At 39.4% G+C, this 26,518-nt stretch overlaps 1 protein-coding gene across 1 annotated transcript in view; it reads left to right on the forward strand.

The window, feature by feature from the left end:
• LOC122803637 (phospholipase A2 inhibitor and Ly6/PLAUR domain-containing protein-like) overlaps positions 1-26,518 on the forward strand; it is a 210,806-nt gene that overhangs the window by 54,877 nt on the left and 129,411 nt on the right. The window contains exon 2 of the mRNA XM_044073383.1: positions 13,132-13,242. Coding sequence (XP_043929318.1) covers positions 13,132-13,242 — 111 coding nt within the window. The remainder of the gene's footprint in view (positions 1-13,131; positions 13,243-26,518) is intronic.

Below are 26,518 nucleotides of genomic sequence, written 5' to 3' on the forward strand. Positions count from 1 at the left end.
CTTCTGCCTTCAGTTTCCATAATGCCTGCGCATGTCTTTAGAGTATAGGGAGCTGCAGTTGTTTTAATGTTAAAGATATCAAAAAAGTCTGACCTTGCAAGTGATTTGTTGCTCTGCTCATCAAGAACTGCATAAATCTTCACTGCTTTGTCTCTTTTCCCAGTGGGATACACAGTGACTAAACAGATTTTAGAACGTGGCCGTGGATTTTTACCTTGGCCACAGATTTCAGTGCAATTAGACATCACTGAAGAAGGGGAATCCTCTTTTTGCTCCCTGCCCTGATCTTTCCTGGCTTCTACCATCCCTGCTGGTTGTAGAGGTAGATCAGGGTGCAAGGCCGCTATGTGTTTCTCACTGCCACATTCTGAGCACTCGACTGATATTTTACAGTCTTTAGCTATATGCTTAGTAGATTCACAGCACTTGAAACATATGCCATTTTGTTTAAGAAAGGACATTATCTCCTCAATAGGTGTGCCTCTAAACCCTTTGCACCTTTTCAGAGAATGAGACTTCTGGTGAATATAGGGCTCGTCTTGCTGCTATCTTGACAGTTTGTGGCCTTTGGAGGTACAACTGCTTTGTGTGTGAACACAGAAGTATTACCATGAGGTCTGGAAGGCTTTTCTGGTCTGGATGGCAGATTACTGCTGCTAATGAAGGCAAAGCTGGGGTCGCTCCTAATCTTTGCCTGATGCTGAATGAACCTAGAAAATACAAAGAAAGAGGGAAAAGCTACTCCATTTTCCTCTTTGTATTTAGCTCCAACAGATGCCCACTTTTGTTGCAAGGTATATGTTAGTTTCTCCACTATGGGATTAGTACCACGAGCAGTGTCTAAATATGAAAGGCCTGTCAACACTCTATTTCTAGAAGAAGATCGCCCAGTTGTTGTAATTCTGTATTGTCTTTATTGTCTTTATTGCTCAACTTGGGGAAGGTTTCAAGCTTTTTCAATAGAGCACCTTCAATTGCTTCAGGTGAAACATACCTTTCTTCTACCCTCTGCCATGCCATGTTAAGTCCTGCCGAAGGGTTAATTAAGTGTCCTCTACACATGCTTTTTGCATGCTCTGCTGACTCTTTGCCCAACCATTTTATAATTTAAGTTCAGCATTTCTGCAGCTGCCAAATTTAAGTCTCTAGTTGCACTCAGAAAGGAGGACTTCCAAGCCCAATAGTTTTCTGGACAGTCGTCAAACTTGATAAAACCTGAGTTAACCATTTCTTTGTGGATAAGATACTTTGTGACATCTTGTATATTTTGGTGTTCAGGCATGTAATCTTTAGGCTGTGGTAGTGGGAGTCCTGGATATCCATTTCTAAGGAGCTCTAGAGGTTATTATTTTGTTGGTTTGACACTGCTGATATCACAAGACTGACGGGGCATACCCAGGACATCTGCTGGCTTTGGACTGGATTCTCCTTGCATAATCCTAAGTGACTGCTGGCTTGCATGCATACTAGTAAGTTTCTATATGTACTCACTTGTACCTTCAGCAGAGGAGAGAGGTTTCTCTGGGACTTCTGGTTCTAAGTGAGTTATCTCGCTTACTGATGAATCTGCGTCCCTGTAAGCAACGGCCTCTGCTGCTGCCACAGCAGCTGCGCTCTGGCACTGAAGAATATGTAGGTTAGTTTCCAATTCTGCCTTTTGTCGCATCGTGGCTTCTTTTTTCAGCAAATGCTAGTTGGGCACGTGCCGCATCTGCTTTGGCATGAGCTCTGATTGCTAAGGAACATGCTGAGGACATCTTACTGGATCTTGAGAATTTGAAGCCATGTGACTGTGTATCATCTTTTGCGACGCTAGAGCTGTTCTCCCTGCCATGCTGTGTCATGGGGGACATTTCCTCAGGTTTATACTTCTTCCGTGATCTCAGGCTCATATTTGCAGTGCAGTGACCTCTTGTATTCAGGACTGCAAGGATCTCCTTTTTACTGTTCCATTCTCACAGCACTGTGCAAGGTGTAGTACAGCTAAACGGACAGTTTAACACTTTAAGAAAATCCAGTAAGTGAAAGAATCAGGGTTTCTTGTAGCTTTACTGAAATTGCATAACTCTTTGTAAAACTGCAACACAATACAAATAGCAACATATCAGAATATATACAATATACAGCACTTCTAAATACAAAGAATTACCACATACAAATTACTTACAGGAGATGTGAATGCCAGGGCCTGGGAAAAGAAGATCATGACTGCACTTCAAGAGGGTTAAAAGTGAAAGAAAAGCTGCTTCCTGACTGAGTTACATCACTTCCTGAGGCTTGCTATAATGCTGTAAAACAAGTTAATCTAACTGTTATAAATAAAAGGCCACTAGATGGTAGCAACAGATCAAAATGCTGAAACTGTGCAACTATGATATAAACTACCTGAATTGCTATGAAGGGCAGAATACTTATAGCAAATGCAAATATATGCTGGCCAATACAGAGGATGGTTTCCAATACTAAACCAGTTGGAAGACTGACATTCAAACCAATCAAATAGCCTATCTGAAATAATTGGCCAATGAACAATAACTCATTACGTCCATGTGCCAAAATATTGCTGTTAATTTCCTTACAAAAATACGTTATCTTATGATGACATGTCTCAGACTTTCTCCAATATCAAAGATCTAATTAGATCTAAAATGAATTGCAAAAAATGTTGAAAATATCAAAAAATGAGCACTTTTAATATTGTGAAAATGCTTATTGCAAGGCAGACATACATTGGCCAATGAGAAAAAAGATTTCTAAAAATGTAAGAAAGGGATGGCTTGTTGGTATGAAGAATTACATTGATTTATATTTTGTTGTTTTACATCTAATTTTACTATTTGTTGTGGAAAGGAATAGGTTTTAGACAAGCAAACTCTATGTATCCCAGTGGTCCTAGCCAGCTATAAGTTCACACAGACTGCAAAGAGGACAATCCAGAGCTTGTGTGACACAGTCCTGTGTTGGTTTGTAATTTATTGATCTTGCAGTTAAAAAGAGATAGGATTGTGAGCTGAAGCTAGAGCACGCATTTACACAGAATGTAAAGGAATTCCAGCTTTTGTGTGACTTTCACAACTGGTATAGTCAGAGCAATGACTTTATTTTGCTTGATTTAACATTCATTTGTATATTGTTTGTTTGACCTTTCTCAAAGAAGTTTATTTAGAATCTCTTTAAATTCTGTGGCAACTTCTTCTTTTTCTTTCGGCTGTTCCCGGTTAAGGGTTGCCACAGCGGATCATCTGTCTGCTCATGATTGGCAGTGGAGTTTTACAGTGTCAAGTTGCCAGCCCAGTGCCCAACCTTCCACAGAAGGCACACACATGCGCACACTCACACCTAGGGCCAATTTAGAGTGTCAAATCCACCTACTGCATGTCTTTGGCATGTGGTAGGAAACTGGAGCACCCAGAGGAAACCCACGCGACAACAGGGAGGACATGCAGACTCTGCACAGAAGGCACCCCAGCCAAGAATCAAACCAGAGAACCTCTTACTGTGAGGCAGCAAAAATTCTGTGGCAACTGATTTTGATTATCATTTTCTTTTAGAATTCCTTATTCATTTGCATCTGAAAATTGTTTTTTTTAATTAGTATACCATTAATGATTTGCTAAATGACAAGTCTCTTGTACAGTACACTAAACAACTCTGTATGTTTAAAGGTAACACCTTATAACACTGGTGATCTGTGTCCCTCATGTCAAAAGTTTTATAATTTACTTACCATTATTAATAAATCTAGACTTACTGATGTCAATTGTACTTGTGCAATTGGAGAACTGTTTCGTACATATATTAATGACTGGACTGATGAGATACATAATGGGCAAACAGCAAGTGAAACGCATTTAGGAAACAAAGTTTCTATTGTCAGTAAAGATCACTCAACCCTACTGAACAAGATAATGCTACTGACACCTTTGGCATTCTGGATACAAATATCCAGCAATCTGAGAATTCAGAGCATACAGAAGAAAATGGAAAAAAAAGAAAAAAAGGAAGAAATTTACAACAAATAACAAGGAAGGGGAAAAACAATTAATCTCTATAAAGCAAAGAGAATGCATACCAAACGGGGCACTGTTTTTGTTATGTAACACACAGATTACAGGGCACTGTTTTTGTTATGTAACACACAGATTACAGGGCACTGTTTTTGTTATGTAACACACAGATTACAGGGCACTGTTTTTGTTATGTAACACACAGATTACAGGGCACTGTTTTTGTTATGTAACACACAGATTACAGGGAATGATAACAATATTCTATCTGAAAACCTTCAGCCTACCAAAGAGAAGGCATCATTTTTCCAAAAGAGAATATAGAAGAAAGAAGGTAAAAAGGAAGAAATCAAAATTGAATGTGGAAGATTTGAAACCTATATTTTTTGTCTGTGACTGATAGAGCTGTTTTCTGTTTTACCTGCTCCAGTTTGTTTTCTGTTTTAAGAAATCTGCTTGGCCTGGTGTTTTTCATCTGTGTGAGAGATAGATGCCTAAATTATCTAGGTTGCACATTTCACATATTTTTTCATTGGTTAAATTGTTTCTTGAGTGATACTTAAATACACAGTGAATTTCTTTGTCTTTTTCTGAAAACATTTTAAGCCTGCATAAACTAAGCACTGTTGGTGACTCCCTTCTAGTCTTTCCCACCCATTCTCCCCTTCATTGATTTGCTTTTTAAACCTGGTGATTTTAAGCTGCCCACCCCTACTGTAAATTGAGCTCAACAAGCTCCTCCCTTTCTACACTGCTGTTGATAAGCTCCTCTCTTTCTACACTGCTGTTGATAAGCTCCTCCCTTTCTACACTGCTGTTGATAAGCTCCTCCCTTTCTACACTGCTGTTGATAAGCTCCTCCCTTTCTACACTGCTATTGATATCTTGAATTAGATATTTGCCTTTCCTTGTACTTATATTGAAAATGAATATTTTGCCTTATAGTCTGTTCTACTGATTTACTTGCTCTGAATTCATTACCTAGCTAGCTGTTGGATAAAGTAGTTCATTTTTACCCTCTAGTAAGAAATTGTTTTTACATCACTAGGTCAGTAGATTTTCCATTTAGTGTACTGGGAGGCATCCTGGTATGTTTAGGTCGGGGAAACACTTGCAATTTCTACATGTAGAAAGTGATTTTATTGAATAATCACACTTATAGGTGACTCCATTGTGAGATACACTGATGTTACCATCTCCAGGCTAGATAAGGAGCAGGTTACGGTAAGCTGCCTATCAAGTGCCAGGATCCGTCAATTCACTCAAGCACTCAAGTCACTCAACCACAAGTACCAGTATGACTCTGTCATAGTCCATGTGCAGTAACTCTAAGGCAAACAGTTTTCTTAGTATCACACAGTGCAGTCAGTGAGTCTAACCCAATGGATCCGGATGCAGTAACTGATACCTACAGATAATCTAAAGGACTAGTTTATAGTGCAGTAACTCTAAGGCAAACAGTTTCTCTTACTATCACACAGTACGGTCAGTGAGTCTAACCAAATGGATCCGGATGTAGTAACTAATACCTTCAGGTAACCTAAAGGACTAGTTTATAGAGCAGTAACTCTAAGGCAAACAGTTTTCTTAGTATCACACAGTGCAGTCAGTGAGTCTAACCCAATGGATCCGGGTGTAGTAACTAATACCTTCAGGTAATCTAAAGGACTAGTTTATAGTGCAGTAACTCTAAGACAAACAGTTTCTCTTAGTATCACACAGTGCAGTCAGTGAGTGTAACCCAATGGATCTGGGTGTAGTAACTAGTACCTACAGGTAATCTAAAGGACTAGTTTATAGTGCAGTAACTCTAAGGCAAACAGTTTCTCTTACTATCACAGTGCACAGTCAAGTATATCAGATTGAGGGCACAATCACTAGTGTTTAGCAAATGTACTCAGCTTAATTCTTATTGCAAATGGATGTAGAAAGGATCTGATTACAAGGTATAAATCACAGGCATTTGCCATATACTTGTTTTATACCCTTCATCTGACTGTTGTCACTGCTGTTTAACTTCACTACCTGACTGATTTTGAGATCTGGTCCTGACTCATTAATCTCCATTCGGCACACGTAACTTAAAAACGTAATTGTTTGAATTCTTACCTAAATCCCCCAGGCAAGTTACGCATAGGTTCATAGATTCATAGGTTCATAGGATGATACTGGGCTATTGGCCCTGAGGGCCTTATAAGCCTAGTCAAGAATTTCACCCATGTTCCCTCAAAGTCAGGACCTGTTTCCCCTGTCCAGCAGGGACACAGGTGGGATCCCAGGGGTATATTTTCTGTTTCCCATCCAGTCGTCCAGGTTCCTCTTAAACATGGCTAGAGAGGTACTCTGCTTGACATGGAGAAGGAGTCTATTCCACAAATGGAGGAGTCTTTGGGACACAAATCTATCCTGTAAACAAGTTTTATTAATGTCACAGACCAGGTTAAGGTCTTGCATGTGGATTGCGCGAGTGGAGTTTGTCTTATGGATATGCAGCAACTCCATCAAGGCTGGGTTTGAGATGGCCTTGTATGCCAGACACAGGTCACGTCTGAGCAGTCTGCATGAGACTGAGTAAGAGGGACAGGTCTTTTTAACCTATCTGTATAGGATAGGTGTTTGAGACCCTGGATTTTCCTGGTGAGGAACCTCTGTGGTCTCTCCAACTGCTGCATGTGATTGGCAAGGTACAAGCCAAAGGGGGTATTGCACTTAATAATGGGTCTGATAAGGGAGGAGTACAGGGATGTTATGACCTCCTTTTTCCTGGACTAAATACCCTTATTTATGAGGTGGGCCATGTAGAAAACCTTCTGTACAATGAAGGCAATGTGGTGGTCAAAAGTCAGGTAGCTATCAACCTGGGTGCCCAAGTCCCTCATGACTGATTGAATGCTAAGTACGCTGTTATTAATTTGATAATTAGTGGGGATGACATTTTCCCCATATGGGATAATGATGCATTTATTGGCATTCAGTTTGAGGCCATGCTTCTGGCACCAGTCATTAGTTTGGGTAAGGCCCTCCTGGAGGATGTTCACATCACTAGGGGAATTTAAGACAGCACCCAGCTTTCAGTCATCTGCAGACTTGGTCAGCCACACACCATTGGTTTATTCCACTGATATGACACTCCTAAGGGATGACCTAGTAGTTATGGGAACATATGTAGATAAGAACTTTGATTATGAGCAATAAGTAGCCAAGGTAGCAAGAAAATTATTCTGTATCACCCAACGTAGTAAGGGTATGGCATCCAGGTCCAAGGAAGTTATAGTACCACTTTACGTGGTCCTTATCAGACCCAGCATTGAGTAAAATGTCCCCTTTGTCATGTACCTGAGCAGACATATGCAACAATTGGAATGCTTACAGAGGTTCTTCACCAAGAAAATCCAGGGTAGTAACATATTGTCCTGTACAGATCAGCTTTCAAGCCCAATCCTTATAGTCAGTTTCCTACAAGTTACTAAGAGGTGATCTGACTGGCATATAAGGCACCCTCAGATCCTGCCCTAATGCACCTTTTGTATACCCACAAAAGAATAGCAGCATAAACACAAAATTTAAGGATTTCAACTTTGCTTATAACATAAATAGAACATGCTGGAGAGACAGATGTGTGTCTCAAAGGATCTGCACACTCTGAAATAGGCTCCCAATCCATGTAAAGCAGAGTCCATCCCTAACTCTTTTCAAATTAAACCTTGACCATTGGATGGGAAATCAAGAATTCACCCCTAGTCTGACCCCCATGTCTCTGATAGACAGAGGCAGATAGTAAATATTTCCTAGCTAACATACCCCCAAACCTTTAGCGACCTTCTACCTATTATACTCCTCCAAATAGACCCCCATGTTACATGGGGACACAATTGGGTTGGGTTAATAGACCCCCATGTTACATGGGGACACAATTGGGTTGGGTTAATAGACCCCTGTGTTACATGGGGACACAATTGGGCTGGGTTAATAGACCCCCATGTTACATGGGGACACAATTGGGTTGGGTCAATAGACCCCCATGTTACATGGGGCACAATTGGGTTGGGTCAATAGACCCCCATGTTACACGGGGACACAATTGGGTTGGGTTAATAGACCCCCATATTACATGGGGACACAATTGGGTTGGGTTAATAGACCCACATGTTACATGGGGACACAATTGGGTTGGGTTAATAGACCCCATGTTACATGGGGACACAATTGGGTTGGGTTAATAGACCCCCATGTTACATGGGGACACAATTGGGTTGGGTTAATAGACCCCCATGTTACATGGAGACACAATTGGGTTGGGTTAATAGACCCCCATGTTACATGGGGACACAGTTGGGTTGGGTTAATAGACCCCCATGTTACATGGGGACACAATTGGGTTGGGATGAGTGGCTGGGCTTAAAATGGTCCTGATGGTCATTAGCCTAGTATAAATCTATGAACCTATGAATCTATAAATAATTTTTAATATGAAAGACTACAGGCACTGGCCATGTGGCACCTTCTGGAGTATTCATTTTAATTATAATTTATACTTTTAAAGTGACAGAAGAATGATTCAATCATTATTTAGAAACTGCTAAAACTGCTTACTTTTCAGCATGTTCTCATACTAGTGCTAACATGATGGATCCAAAACCACTGTTGACTACCACAGGAAATGATGATCTGCACCCGTCATAGATAATGTCAGTTCAGAGACATGTAAATTACCTGATAATGAGGTCTTTCCTCATTGCACCTAAAGTATCTCTGTAGATGCTAGTATCGCATTACAGACAGAGGGCCTTTTTAGTGACTGGTGGTGTTTTTGGACTCGCTGTCCTTTCTCGCCATTGCTATGAATCCCTATCTGAAATATTTCCCAGTGGCTGCAACAAAAATATTTTCTGTCTGGGTGACTTCAATATTGATGCAATGCCCTAGGCAGGGAAGCTAACCACCTTAATAGATCTGGAAGGGATGGTAAAACATCATACTTGACCTAACTTACTTTCTGGGCACCATCCTTTTTTAGATCTCATAATGTCAAATATTGGTCGTTGCTGCATAGACACCTCCATGCTAACAAATTCTCTGAGTGATCACTGTCCTGTCCTATCTACTTGGTTGATAAAGTCCTGTAAATCTCCACTTCAAATAGTTATTGGACATCCATTTCCGGACCAGCAAGTACTCAATCTTCAGCAGTACTTTAGTCTTGCTGACCGGTCCCCAAGTATATTATTAAAGACTCTACAACAGCATTAGCATTCTTCCTAGACACACTCACTAAAATTCAAGGACAATTCCCCCATGTAAACATAGAAGATGTAGGGGGCAAAAATGCCCCTAGCTGTCTCAAGATATTAAAAAAATATTAATGAAATGGACAGTGCCTGGAGTTTATGGGAATAAAAGCAATCATATACTGTCCTGCACCAAATCTATCTCAACCTAAGGAAACAAGCTAGAATTGCAATTAGCAGAGCACAACCTTCTTCCTCTGTGAAAAGGAACTTTCTACTATATCTAATGTTTACCTTTTCTGGACACAGATTAAACACTTAGTCATACTAATAACAATTCATGTTACACCTTTTCCAACAAGGAAAGCAGTGGTGAAGACGAAGGAGAAGATTTTAAATAATTTCTCCCAACCTCTATTCAGGACATCAGTAACTCATCTGCAACTACCAACTACTTACAAAATCCAGCAACTAGTTTGGACCTTCAGTTTTATTTGGACTTTGTTTTATTAGTACGTACTCCTTCAGTTTCTTATTTTAGTTTCGATTGTAAAAAAATGATTTGTATACCATCAGCATTAAGCTAGGCTGATTACTATGTATAAGGTTGTCAATCATGAGTTATAATCATTTGTGCTTTTTATGCATATATTAGTTTTCCATGGGTTAAAGCTGTTATTGAAAAATAGATCTGATGAAGTGCATTTGGTAGACAAATGCTCTTATCATGAATTAAAGCTGAGTTATTCCAGTGACTAAGTCTATCTGAGTCTGTTTCTTCAGTACCTTCATAGAGGAGGAATTAACAACTGAAGTTTTGGACTGTTTTAATATTGTGAAATTTAAGTGGTTTCTTTTTCTTTTTTTTTTTTTTTTTTTGCAAAGAACAAGGATGCGAAGTCAGTTCTCCACCTTAATGCTGGGGATGGCTATCTCCTTGCATCTCTGTTGTGGTTGAAGGAAAGAAGAGAGATTCCCACACTTAGGGACTGAGGACTGAGAAAGCATGGTCTGTGCAGGGAAGCCTCATTTGGGGGGTTTGCAGGAGGGGGACATGAGTGGCTAGGATGTATGAGGTTGTATGTCGGTGCATCTCTGAATAGTTTGGGGGCTATGGGAGGGGTGTCATTCTTGACGAGTTTGCCAGTTAGCTTTTTCAATGGTTTCACACTTGTGTTTTTTTCTTGGGGAAAGAGTGATGAATCTGCAAATGGCAATGAGATGGATTGAATGGTGGATGCATTTCTTTTACAAGCTGCAGCAAATAGAGGGAGACAATATTCAGTAAGACACCTTTACTTGTAGTACGTCTACAGGATCTGATTAAAAAAGGGGCTATCCTATAAGCACAGAATAGTAGAGAGTTGATTTTTTTGTGTAGTGCAGGTGGAGTTAGAAATTCAGGAAAGTGTCTAACCAGATCACTAGATATTTGAATGAAGCAACATTTTCAATGGTGCTATTAAAGAAGATTCATGATTTTCAGGGGCCTGGAGATACAAGTGAGCTTTTGCCTAGTAACAAAAAAAATCATCATTTTTTATGAGTTTAGCAATGAATGTGTATTACTGACCCGATGAAAAAGGACATGAAAATCTACCTGAAGTTCAATTTCAGGAGAACAGACCGAGTAGTTTGAATGGAATGGGGCCATGTCATCAGCATAAAGCAGGAGAGGAAAATGTGATAAGTCAAAAGGAAGTCTGCTAATGTAGACAGAAAGAGGAACAGGTACCTGAATAGGTCTTTGGGGACACCTTTCTGCAGTGGGACTAATACAGAGGTTGATGAGTTGAAATTCACTGAGAAGTGACAGGTAGAGAAGTGTTTTTTGAACCAGGTCAATGTGTCATTACTAATGCCTATTTCAGTGAGATGGTCTAGGAGAACAGAGTGATCAACAAGATCAAAGGCTCTGGTGAGGTCAGTAAAAATGGCTCCAGTAATTAGGCCTGTCTTTATTCCAAGAAGAATGTGGCACTGACTGTCCAGATAATTGTGGATACACTGTAACCAGATCAAAAGTCATCCTGCTTTTAAGTGAGAGAAGGTGGTATTGGTTAATGCTCTGAGTGAGCAGCAGTAAAGTAATTTTCCCAGAATCTTTCCTAGGGCCGGGAGAATATAAATGGGCTGAAAATCAGATTGATTGGAGGGATTGTTTTTTAGGGAGAGGTTTATGGATTTTTCCCAGATGTTAGACATAATATTAAATATAATACACTGGTTATAGATGTCTTTCAGTGGGGTTATGATGTCTCTACAATGATCAACCATGCGTGACTAGGGGGCTATCAAGCTTCAATTTTTTCAAGCAAAGGGTGCATACCCTTGGATGTGATAGTTCTGAAGTAGAAGGAAGGGGTTATGTAGAAAATGTATTTAATATATATGAATAATATATTTAATATATATTGCTAATGTGTTTTATTTAACTGTATTTGTAGATGTATGTAAGCAGAACTCATTGTGGAATCTCTATGACATCCATATTTTTCAAAAAAAGGAAACTTTCTGGCACATATTTTTTTCAAGTGAATACTAATGTTGGCTTAGGACAGGAAAGCCATATGCAAGCCATACAAATTTATGATTATAAATATAAATGTCTTCTCCATATTTTTGCAACTGGCAAGTCTACTGATAATGGTACAGCAATACTGATCGAGACATTTTCCTTTTGGAGTTATCAAAGCTAAGAAAGACACAGCATGGAGGCTTGTTATGGCTGAGTGTGACAATTCTATCCTTGATAGATCACCAGTAATATGTTCCATATATATATATATATATATATATATATATATATATATATATATATATATATATATATATAGATAGATCATGTGGTGAGCGCCAGTCCTTTCACAAATAACATTCTGATACCATACTGTCTTTTAATAACCACAGCTACATATCGGTAGGCAGTGGAGCTTAACCAGAGAGTCTGAATGCAATAGGTTAGTATCTAAGTCTACTTTTAACAAAAAGCAATTTTTTTCTTTAAAAGAAATAATGACTACAATTGACTTATTTGACCCATACAGATACCTGCATCCTGATGGCAAATACCGCACTTTTATCTTCTCTCCCTACTTAGAATGTGTGCCATCCTGCCAAAATGTCGCAATGAGCCAGTCTGTCTCTGGCATTGACATTTTTTATTTGGCCTCATTATCTAGAATATTCTCACAAACATGCTTACTAATCTGTCTTCTGTACAAACAAAGTATCTAAATAATGGCACTATACTGGTTAAATGCTTGTTTACTATTTTAGTAACTAAAAGTATAAAACTCACGTTTCTCACTTTTGTACTAACTTATGTAATGCAGGGTGTGTGAGGCAGAACAGCATACCTACCAACAGTCACAGAAATAGAAAGACATTTTTTGTCTCAAAAATTATGTGTGCTCTAGGAAAAATGAGATTTTATACAGTGACCAAAGAAGGTAAAGTCCACTCTCCTAACCACAACGCAACACATTACCTAATCAAACTCCCTTTCCCCGAGAGTAATATTGAGACACACTAGCTCTATCTGTGATGCTATTGTTTTGTTTCTTTGTTTTTGTTTTTGTTTTATTGGCTTCTTTTCATTTATTTTCGATTTAGGTAGTTTTCAGTGTCCAAACATCAATATGAACACCCATGTTTCTGCACATTGGCCATGCATAATACAATACAGACATATAAATATATATATATTTATACAAATATACAGGTATGGAGAGAGAGACAGAGGGAAAAGATATCCCATCTGATCTTCTTGCAGGTAGACATTAATGAATCTTTGAAATAGCATTTATATTATATTAATTTGAATTGATTCATACATAGTGAAATATAAAATATCAACAAAAAAAGAGATTAAAGTTTGTTTTTCATTTTTTTAGGTCTGGCATTAATGTGCAGCTACTGTCCAGATGTTAATTCTACTTGCTTATCAATGAGTTGTACTTCTGAGTATCCATCCTGTATAGCAGCATCCCTTAGAATGACCATCGGTAAGTACAGTGCACTTGGTAAGCGTTCTGGATTTAAATGCTTTGCCTTCTGCCAGGGAAGGGTTCCACACTCACTGTAATTATTCTGCAGTGTGCCAGGTAAAGGAGTTTTACTACCTGTGAGTAATCTGCAATGTACAAGGTATGAGCTCCGTACTGGCAGGAATTTCTCTGTCATTAACCAGAGAAAATGTTTTTTCTGCCTGTGAGGACTATGCAATGTACCAGGTATGGGCTCTGCACTGGCAGGGAGTACCCTGTCATGCACCAGATAAAATGTTTGTACTGCCTGTGAGGACTCCACAATGTACCAGGTATGGGCTGTGCACTGGCAGAGAGTACCCGGTCACTAGATAAAATGTTTGTACTGCCTGCGAGGACTCTGCAATGTACCAGGTGTTGGCTGTGCACTGGCAGGGAATACACTGTCATGCACTAGATAAAATGTTTGTGCTGCCTCCAAGGACTCTGCAGTGTCTCAGGTGAGAAGTCTGAAAAGGTGCAGTATGCCATGTAAGGAGTCTGCACTGACAGTGACTGCGATGCAGTGTGCCATGTAAAGGGATCTGCACTGGCAGTGAATGCTCTATAGTACACCAGATAAAGGATTTGTACTGGCTATAAAAACTCTGTATTATGCCAGGTCAGGGCTTGCAATGGCTGCAAGTATTCTGCATTGTGACAGATAAAGGGGTTGTGCTGGCTGTGTGTATTGTGCAGTGTGCTAGGAAAGGGGTAGACACACTGGTTGTGAGTACTGTGTCAGAATCGCAGACTATCCATATCATCACATTCAGATCCCCTGCTTTGAATCACAATGTTTGGAACATGTCTCAGAGACATGGTATTTCCTTAATACGACTGTGTGCCTCTTAACTGTATTATAGGATTTATAGAACAGATGACAGTGGCACTATCCATGGCACTGCATTCACATCCCCTTCCCTGACCCATGGTCTGCTCTCTCACTGCTTCAGGTAACATACAGTACTTCAGAGCAATAGACAGCTTTGCTAAAATGATGGAAATTAGAAACAACAAAAGGGAGGGAGAAAGGAGAAGGGTGAGTAGACTGTTTGTTTACTCAGTGGCCAAGGGTACCATGGTGATATTCTTCCATTTTTTTGGAATAATTTATATACATGCAAGGGTTCATCAATCAATTCACTCTTCTGCTATGATTGCTTTATGACATCCTAACATTATGGTGACGTTTGTACTTACTTCCAAGTTTTAAGGTAGTAAGGCAGGCTGAGACAGGAGGTGTGTAGAGGAGAAAAACAATGTGCCTAGGGAGTCCTGGAAATTGGAGGCTAAGTGTTGGGTTCTCAATAAAATATGAGCTATTCAAAGTTACAGCCTTATTTATGATTGCAATCATATCAGCTCAAATGATTGGATGTTTGTGCAACCCTACATCATGTTTATATTTTAGGTAGACCACCATGTTTAAAAGGGGGTGTTATTTTTAAGAGAGTGACATTTACCATTCTGTTCACCAAATCATGGGCACATGTGCTGCCCTGGCTTGGGAAACAGAAGATGATGCAGGACAGACAATGGAGAATGAATTAAACAAAAGTGATGTAAGATATAATCCGTATGTAAGGCATAATGCTAGGGTATCATGCTGCATCATCATCTTAGTGACCCTCAGACAAAGGTAAGACTTAGCCTGGACTAACAATATCCGTTATACTGTAAGATTCTTACTGTAAATTGTGGAGACACTGTATGAACTAAGATGTGGTGAATGATGGATATTTCAGGCAGTGTAAGAACGGCCAGGTGTTCACTGAATGTGCAGTTCTTTTGTATTGCAGCGTTTATATCAGTGGCAAATATGTGTTTCTAAAATAGTGAGGCTAAACTTAACAATAAGGACATAACAACCTCTTTGTAAACAAAAACTGTTAAGATTGCACCTAAAAATGCCTCAGCTGTACCTGAAGAGGCCATAAACCCACCATAATGAGAATGTAAAAATCTACAAAGACCTGTTACTGAGCTCAGACATGTACAGTCACAATTAGATGGTATGAGAATGCTATACATGTCAAACACAACAGAGACCCGTTACTGAGCTCACACTTGTACAGTCACAATTAGATGGTATGAGAATGCCATACATGTAAAACACAACAGAGATCCGTTACTGAGCTCACACATGTAAAGTCACAATTAGATGGTATGAGAATGGCATACATGTAAAACACAACAGAGACCCATAACTGAGCTCACACATGTAAAGTCACAATTAGATGGTATGAGAATGTCATACATGTAAAACACAACAGAGATCCGTTACTGAGCTCACATATGTACAGTCACAATCAAATGGTATGAGAACGTGATACATGTACAGCACAAGAGAGACCCGTCACTGAGTTCAAACATGTACAGTCACAATTAAATAGTATGAGAATGCCATACATGTAAAACACAACAGAGACCCTTTACTGAGCTCACACATGTAAAATCACAATTAGATGGTATGAGAATGCCATAGATGTAAAACACAACAGAGAACCGTTACTGAACTCATACATTTACAGGCACAATTAGATGGTATGAGAATGCCGTACATGTAAAAGACAACAGAGACCCATCACTGAGCTCACACATGTACAGTCACAATTAGATGGTATGAGAATGCCATACATGTAAAATACAACAGAGACATGTTACTAAGCTCACACATGTACAGTCACAATTAGTATGAGAATGCCATACATGTAAAACACAACAGAGACCCATTACTCAGCTCATACATGTACAGTCACAATTACATGGTATGAAAATGCCAAACATGTAAAACACAAGAGAGACCCTGCTACTGAGCCCACACGTGCACAGTCATAATAAGATGGTAAAAAAATGCCATACATGTAAAATGCAACAGAGACCCATCACTGAGCTCACACATGTACAGTCACAATTAGATGGTATGAGAATGCCATACATGTAAAACACAACAGAGACCCGTTACTGAGCTCACACATGTACAGTCACAATTAGATGGCATGAGAATGCCATACATGTAAAACACAACAGAGACCTGTTACTGAGCTTACACATGTACAGTCACAATTAGATGGTATGAGAATGTCATACATGTCAAACACAACAGAGAACCGTTACTGAACTCATACATGTACAGTCACAATTAGATGGTATGAGAATGCCATACATGTAGAGCACAACAGGGAACCGTTACTCAGCTCATACATGTGCAGTCACAATTAGATGGTATGAGAATGCCATACATGTCAAACACTACAGAGACCCGTTAGTGAGCTCACACATGCAGAGTCAAAATTAGAAGGTATGAAAATGCCATACATGTAAAACACAAGAGAAAACCGTCACTGAGGTCACACATGTACAGTCACAATTAGATGGTATGAGAATGCCATACATGTAAAACACAGCAGAGATCTGTTACTCAGCTCATACATGTACAGTCACAATTAGATGGTATGAGAATGCCATACATGTAAAACACAGCAGAGACCCATTACTCAGCTCATACATGTACAGTCACAATTAGATGGTATGAGAATGCCATACATGTCAAACACTACAGTGACCGGTTACTGAGCTCACACATGTACAATCACAGTTAGATGGTCTGAGAATGTCATACATGTAAAACACAGCAAAGAACCATTACTCAGCTCATACATGTACAGTCACAATTAGATGGTATGAGAATGCCATACATGTAAAGCACAGCAGAGACCCATCACTGAGCTCATACATGTACAGTCACAGTTAGATGGTATGAGAATGCTATACATGTCAAACACAACAGAGAACCATTACTGAGCTCATACATGTACAGTCACAGTTAGATGGTATGAGAATGCCATACATGTCAAACACAGCAGAGAACCGTTCCTGAACTCATACATGTACAGCCACAATTAGATGGTATGAGAATGCCATACATGTAAAACATAACAGAGACACGTTACTGAGCTCACACTTGTACAGTCACAGTTAGATGGCATGAGAATGCCATACATGTAAAACACAACAGAGGCACATTACTCAGCTCATACATGTACAGTCACAATTACATGGTATGAAAATGCCAAACATGTAAACCAAAGGAGAGACACATTACTGAGCTCACACATGCACAGCCACAATTAGATGGTATGAAAAAGCCATACATGTAAAACACAACAGAGAACCGTTACTGAGCTCACACATGTACATTCACATTTAGATGGTATGAGAATGCCATACATGTCAAACACTACAGAGACCCGTTACTGAGCTCACACATGTACAGTCACAGTTAGACGGTATGAGAATGCCATACATGTCAAACACAGCAGAGACCCATTACTCAGCTCATACATGTACAGTCACAATTAGATGGTATGAGAATGCCATACATGTCAAACACAACAGAGACCCGTTACTGAGCTCACACATGTACAGTCACAATTAGATGGTATGAGAATGCCATACATGTAAAACACAGCAGAGAACCGTCACTGAACTCATACATGTACAGTCACAATCACATGGTATGAGAATGTCATACATGTAGAGCACAAGAGAGACCCGTCACTGAGTTCACACATGTACAGTCACAATTAGAGAGTATGAGAATGCCATACGTGTAAAACACAACAGAGACCCATTACTGAGCTCACACATGTACAGTCACAATTAGATAGTATGAGAATTCTATATATGTAAAACACAACAGAGACCCGTTACTGAGCTCACACATGTAAAATCACAATAAGATGGTATGAGAATGCCATACATGTAAAACACAACAGAGAACCGTTACTGAACTCATACATTTACAGTCACAATTAGATGGTATGAGAATGCCGTACATGTAAAAGACAACAGAGACAAATCACTGAGCTCACACATGTACAGTCACAATTAAATGGTATGAGAATGCCATACATGTAAAATACAACAGAGACATATTACTAAGCTCACACATGTACAGTCACAATTAGATGGTATGAGAATGCCATACATGTAAAACACAACAGAGACCCATTACTCAGCTCATACATGCACAGTCACAATTACATGGTATGAAAATGCCAAACATGTAAAACACAAGAGAGACCCTGCTACTGAGCTCATATGTGCACAGTCACAATAAGATGGTAAGAAAATGCCATATATGTAAAACACAACAGAGACCCGTTACTGAGTTCACACATGTACAGTCACAGTTAGATGGTATGAGAATGCCATACATGTAAAACACAACAGAGACCCGCTACTGAGCTCACACATGTACAGTCACAATTAAATGGCATGAGAATGCCATACATGTAAAACACAACAGAGACCTGTTACTGAGCATACACATGTACAGTCAAAATTAGATGGTATGAGAATGTCATACATGTCAAACACAACAGAGAACCATTACTGAACTCATACATGTACAGTCACAGTTAGATGGTATGAGAATGACTTACATGTAGAGCACAACAAAGAACCGTTACTCAGCTCATACATGTACAGTCACAATTAGATGGTATAAGAATGCCATACACGTGAAACACAATAGAGACCCATTACTGAGCTCACACATGTACAGTCACAGTTAGATGGTATGAGAATGCCATACATGTCAAACACTACAGAGACCCGTTAGTGAGCTCACACATGCACAGTCAAAATTAGATGGTATGAAAATGCCATACATGTAAAACACAACAGAAAACCGTCACTGAGGTCACACATGTACAGTCACAATTAGATGGTATGAGAATGCCATACATGTAAAACACAGCAGAGACCCGTTACTCAGCTCATACATGAACAATCACAGTTAGACGGTATGAGAATGCCATACATGTAAAACACAGCAGACAACCATTACACAGCTAATACATGTACAGTCACAATTAGAAGGTATGAGAATGCCATACATGTAAAGCACAGCAGAGACCCATTACTGAGCTCATACATGTACAGTCATAGTTAGGTGGTATGAGAATGCTATACATGTCAAACACAACAGAGAACCATTACTGAGCTCATACATGTACAGTCACAGTTAGATGGTATGAGAATGCCATACATGTCAAACACAGCAGAGAACTATTACTGAACTCATACATGTACAGTCACAATTAGATGGTATGAGAATGACATACATGTAAAACATAACAGACACCCGTTACTGAGCTCAAACTTGTACAGTCACAGTTAGATGGTATGAGAATGCCATACATGCAAAACACAACAGAGACCTGTTACTCAGCTCATACATGTACAGTCACAATTACATGGTATGAAAATGCCAAACATGTAAAACACAAGAGAGACCCGTTACTGAGCTTACACATGCACAGTCACAATTAGATGGTATGAAAATGCTATACATGTAAAACACAACAGAGAGCCGTTACTGAGCTCACACATGTACATTCACAATTCGATGGTATGAGAATGCCATACATGTCAAACACTACAGAGACCCGTTACTAAGCTCAAACATGTACAGTCACAGTTAGATGGTATGAGAATGTCATACATGTAAAACACAACAGAGATCCGTTACTGAGCTCACACATGTACAGTCACAATTAGATAGTATGAGAATGCCATACATGTAGAGCACAACAGAGAACCATTACTCAGCTCATTCATGTACAGTCACAAATAGATGGTATGAGAATGCCATACATGTCAAACACAACAGAGACCCATTACTGAGCTCACACATGTACAGTCACAGTTAGATGATATGAGAATGCCATACATATCAAACACTACAGAGACCCGTTAGTGAGCTCACACATGCACAGTCACAATTAGATGGTATGAAAATGCCATACGTGTAAAACACAACAGAAAACCGTCACTGAGTTCACACATGTATAGTCACAATTAGATGGTATGAGAATGCCATACATGTAAAACACAGCAGAGACCCGTTACTCAGCTCATACATGTACAGTCACAATTAGATGGTATGAGAACGCCATACATGTAAAACACTACAGTGACCCATTACTGAGCTCACACATGTACATTCACAGTTAGATGGTATGAGAATGCCATACATGTAAAGCACAGCAGAGACCCATTACTGAGCTGATGCATGTACAGTCACAGTTAGATGGTATGAGAATGCTATACATGTCAAACACAACAGAGAATCATTAATGAGCTCATACATGTACAGTCACAGTTAGATGGTATGAGCATGCCATACATGTCAAACACAGCAGAGAACCATTACTGAACTCATACATGTACAGTCACAACTAGATGGTATGAGAATGCCATACATGTAAAACATAACAGAGTCCCGTTACTGAGCTCACACTTGTACAGTCACAATAAGATGGTATGAGAATGTCATACATGTAGATCACAAGAGAGACCCGTCACTAAGTTCACACATGTACAGTCACAATTAGATAGTATGAGAATGCCATACATGTAAAACACAACAGAGACCCGTTACTGAGCTCACACATGTACAGTCACAATTAGATAGTATGAGAATGCCATACATGTAAAACACAACAGAGACCCGTTACTGAGCTCACACATGTAAAGTCACAATTAGATGGTATGAGAATGCCATACATGTCAAACACAACAGAGAATCGTTACTGAACTCATACATTTACAGTCACAATTAGATGGTATGAGAACGCCATACATGTAAAAGACAACAGAGACATGTTACTGAGCTTACACATGTACAGTCACAATTAGATGGTATGAGAATGTCATACATGTCAAACACAACAGAGACCCGTTACTGAGCTCACACATGTACAGTCACAATTGGATAGTATGAGAATGCCATACATGTAAAACACAACAGAGACCCGTTACTGAGCTCACACATGTAAAGTCACAATTAGATGGTATGAGAATGCCATACATGTAAAACACAGCAGAGACCCATTACTCAGCTCATACATGTACTGTCACAATTAGATGGTATGAGAATGTCATACATGTCAAACACAACAGAGACCCGTTACTGAGCTCACACATGTACAGTCACAATTGGATAGTATGAGCATGCCACACATGTCAAACACAACAGAGAACCGTTACTGAACTCATACATTTACAGTCACAATTAGATGGTATGAGAATGCCATACATGACATAACAGAGACCCATTACTGAGTTCACACTTGTACAGTCACAATTAGATGGTATGAGAATGTCATACATGTAGAGCACAAGAGAGACCCGTCACTGAGTTCACACATGTACAGTCACAATTAGATAGTATGAGAATGCCATACATGTGAAACACAACAGAGACCCGTTACTGAGCTCACACATGTAAAGTCACAATTAGATGGTATGAGAATGCCATACATGTAAAACACAACAGAGAACCGTTACTGAACTCATACATTTACAGTCACAATTAGATGGTATGAGAATGCTGTACATGTAAAAGACAAGAGAGACCCATCACTGAGCTCACACATGTACAGTCACAATTAGATGGTATGAGAATGCCATACATGTAAAATACAACAGAGACCTGTTACTAAGCTGACACGTGCAGTTACAATTAGATGGTATGAGAATGCCATACATGTAAAACACAACAGAGACCCATTACTCAGCTCATACATGTACAGTCACAATAAGATGGCATGAAAATGCCGTACATGTAAAACATAACAGAGAACCGTTACTGAGTTCACACATGTACATTCACAATTAGATGGTATGAGAATGCCATACATGTAGAGCACAACAGAGAACCGTTACTCAGCTCATACATGTACAGTCACAATTAGATGGTATGAGAATGCCATATATGTCAAACACAACAGAGACCCATTACTGAGCTCACACATGTACAGTCACAATTAGATGGTATGAGAATGCCATACATGTAGAGCACAACAGAGAACCGTTACTCAGCTCATACATGTACAGTCACAATTAGATGGTATGAGAATGCCATACATGTCAAACACAAGAGAGACCCCGTTACTGAGCTCACACATGTACATTCACAGTTAGATGGTATGAGACTGCCATACATGTAAAACACAATAGAGACCCGTTACTGAGCTCACACATGTAAAGTCACAATTAGATGATATGAGAATGCCATACATATAAAACACAGCAGAGACCCATTACTCAGCTCATACATGTACTGTCACAATTAGATGGTATGAGAATGCCATACATGTCAAAAACTACAGTGACCCGTTACTGAGCTCACACATGTACAATCACTGTTAGATGGTATGAGAATGTCATACATGTAAAACACAGCACACAATCATTACTCACCTCATACATGTACAGTCACAATTAGATGGTATGAGAATGCCATACATGTAAAGCACAGCAGAGACCCATTACTGAGCTCATACATGTACAGTCACAGTTAGATAGTATGAGAATGCTATACATGTCAAACACAACAGAGAACCATTACTGAGCTCTTACATGTACAGTCACAGTTAGATGGTATGAGAATGCCATACATGTCAAACACAGCAGAGAATCGTTACTGAACTCATACATGTACAGTCACAATTAGATGGTATGAGAATGCCATACATGTAAAACATAACAGAGACGCGTTACTGAGCTCACACTTGTACAGTCACAGTTAGATGGTATGAGAATGCCATACATGTAAAACACAACAGAGACCCGTTACTCAGCTCATACATGTACAGTCACAATTACATGGTATGAAAATGCCAAACATGTAAAACACAAGAGAGACCCGTTACTGAGCTCACACATGTACAGTCACAATTAGATGGTTTGAAAATGCCATACATGTAAAACACAACAGAGAACCGTTACTGAGCTCAAACATGTACAGTCACAGTTAGATGGTATGAGAATGCCATACATGTAAAACACAACAGAGACCCGTTACTGAGCTCACACATGTACAGTCACAATTAGATGGCAAGAGAATGCCATACATGTAAAACACAACAGAGAACCATTACTGAACTCATACATGTACAGTCACAATTAGATGGTATGAAAATGCCATACATGTAGAGCACAACAGAGAACCATTACTCAGCTCATTCATGTACAGTCACAATTAGATGGTATGAGAATGCCATACATGTCAAACACAACAAAGACCCATTACTGAGCTCACACATGTACAGTCACAGTTAGATGGTATGAGAATGCCATACATATCAAACACTACAGAGACCCGTTAGTGAGCTCACACATGCACAGTCACAATTAGATGGTATGAAAATGCCATACATGTAAAACACAGCAGAGACCCGTTACTGAGCTCATACATGTACAGTCACAATTAAATGGCATGAGAATGCCATACATGTAAAACACAACAGAGACCTGTTACTCAGCTCATACATGTACAGTCAGAATTACATGGTATGAAAATGCCAAACATGTAAAACACAAGAGAGACCTGTTACTGAGCTCACACATGCACAGTCACAATTAGATTGTATGAAAATGCTATACATGTAAAACACAACAGAGAACCGTTACTGAGCTCACACATGTACATTCACAATTTGATGGTATGAGAATGCCATACATGTCAAACACTACAGAGACCCGTTACTAAGCTCACACATGTACAGTCACAGTTAGATGGTATGAGAATGACATACATGTAAAACACAACAGAGATCCGTTACTGAGCTCACACATGTACAGTCACAATTAGATGGCATGAGAATGCCATACTTGTAAAACACAACAGAGAGCCATTACTGAACTCATACATGTACAGTCACAATTAGATTGTATGAGAATGCCATACATGTAGAGCACAACAGAGAACCATTACTCAGCTCATTCATGTACAGTCACAAATAGATGGTATGAGAATGCCATACATGTCAAACACAACAGAGACCCATTACTGAGCTCACACATGTACAGTCACAGTTAGATGATATGAGAATGCCATACATATCAAACACTACAGAGACCCGTTAGTGAGCTCACACATGCACAGTCACAATTAGATGGTATGAAAATGCCATACGTGTAAAACACAACAGAAAACCGTCACTGAGTTCACACATGTATAGTCACAATTAGATGGTATGAGAATGCTATACATGTAAAACACAGCAGAGACCCGTTACTCAGCTCATACATGTACAGTCACAATTAGATGGTATGAGAACGCCATACATGTAAAACACTACAGTGACCCGTTACTGAGCTCACATGTGTACATTCACAGTTAGATGGTATGAGAATGCCATACATGTAAAGCACAGCAGAGACCCATTACTGAGCTGATACATGTACAGTCACAGTTAGATGGTATGAGAATGCTATACATGTCAAACACAACAGAGAATCATTAATGAGCTCATACATGTACAGTCACAGTCAGATGGTATGAGCATGCCATACATGTCAAACACAGCAGAGAACCGTTACTGAACTCAGACATGTACAGTCACAACTAGATGGTATGAGAATGCCATACATGTAAAACATAACAGAGTCCCGTTACTGAGCTCACACTTGTACAGTCACAATAAGATGGTATGAGAATGTCATACATGTAGATCACAAGAGAGACCCGTCACTAAGTTCACACATGTACAGTCACAATTAGATAGTATGAGAATGCCATACATGTAAAACACAACAGAGACCCGTTACTGAGCTCACACATGTACAGTCACAATTAGATAGTATGAGAATGCCATACATGTAAAACACAACAGAGACCCGTTACTGAGCTCACACATGTAAAGTCACAATTAGATGGTATGAGAATGCCATACATGTCAAACACAACAGAGGATCGTTACTGAACTCATATATTTACAGTCACAATTAGATGGTATGAGAATGCCATACATGTAAAAGACAACAGAGACATGTTACTGAGCTTACACATGTACAGTCACAACTAGATGGTATGAGAATGTCATACATGTCAAACACAACAGAGACCCGTTACTGAGCTCACACATGTACAGTCACAATTAGATAGTATGAGAATGCCATACATGTAAAACACAACAGAGACCCGTTACTGAGCTCATACATGTAAAGTCACAATTAGATGGTATGAGAATGCCATACATGTAAAACACAGCAGAGACCCATTACTCAGCTCATACATGTACTGTCACAATTAGATGGTATGAGAATGCCATACATGTCAAAAACTACAGTGACCCGTTACTGAGCTCACACATGTACAACCACAGTTAGATGGTATGAGAATGTCATACATGTAAAACACAGCAGACAACCATTGCTCAGCTCATACATGTACAGTCACAATTAGATGGTATGAGAATGCCATACATGTAAAGCACAGCAGAGACCCATTACTGAGCTCATACATGTACAGTCACAGTTAGATGGTATGAGAATGCTATACATGTCAAACACAACAGAGAACCATTACTGAGCTCATACATGTACAGTCACAGTTAGATGGTATGCGAATGCCATACATGTCAAACACAGCAGAGAACCGTTACTGAACTCATACATGTACAGTCACAATTAGATGGTATGAGAATGCCATACATGTAAAACATAACAGAGACGCGTTACTGAGCTCACACTTGTACAGTCACAGTTAGATGGTATGAGAATGCCATACATGTAAAACACAACAGAGACCCGTTACTCAGCTCATACATGTACAGTCACAATTACATGGTATGAAAATGCCAAACATGTAAAACACAAGAGAGACCCGTTACTGAGCTCACACATGTACAGTCACAATTAGATGGTTTGAAAATGCCATACATGTAAAACACAACAGAGAACCGTTACTGAGCTCACACATGTACAGTCACAGTTAGATGGTATGAGAATGCCATACATGTAAAACACAACAGAGACCCGTTACTGAGCTCACACATGTACAGTCACAATTAGATGGCAAGAGAATGCCATACATGTAAAACACAACAGAGAACCATTACTGAACTCATACATGTACAGTCACAATTAGATGGTATGAAAATGCCATACATGTAGAGCACAACAGAGAACCATTACTCAGCTCATTCATGTACAGTCACAATTAGATGGTATGAGAATGCCATACATGTCAAACACAACAAAGACCCATTACTGAGCTCACACATGTACAGTCACAGTTAGATGGTATGAGAATGCCATACATATCAAACACTACAGAGACCCGTTAGTGAGCTCACACATGTACAGTCACAATTAAATGGCATGAGAATGCCATACATGTAAAGCACAGCAGAGACCCATTACTGAGCTCATACATGCACAGTCACAGTTAGAT

The sequence above is a fragment of the Protopterus annectens genome, chromosome 5.part1 (assembly GCF_019279795.1).
Source record: "Protopterus annectens isolate FY-2018-M chromosome 5.part1, PAN1.0, whole genome shotgun sequence".
NCBI classification, from domain to species: domain Eukaryota; kingdom Metazoa; phylum Chordata; order Ceratodontiformes; family Protopteridae; genus Protopterus; species Protopterus annectens.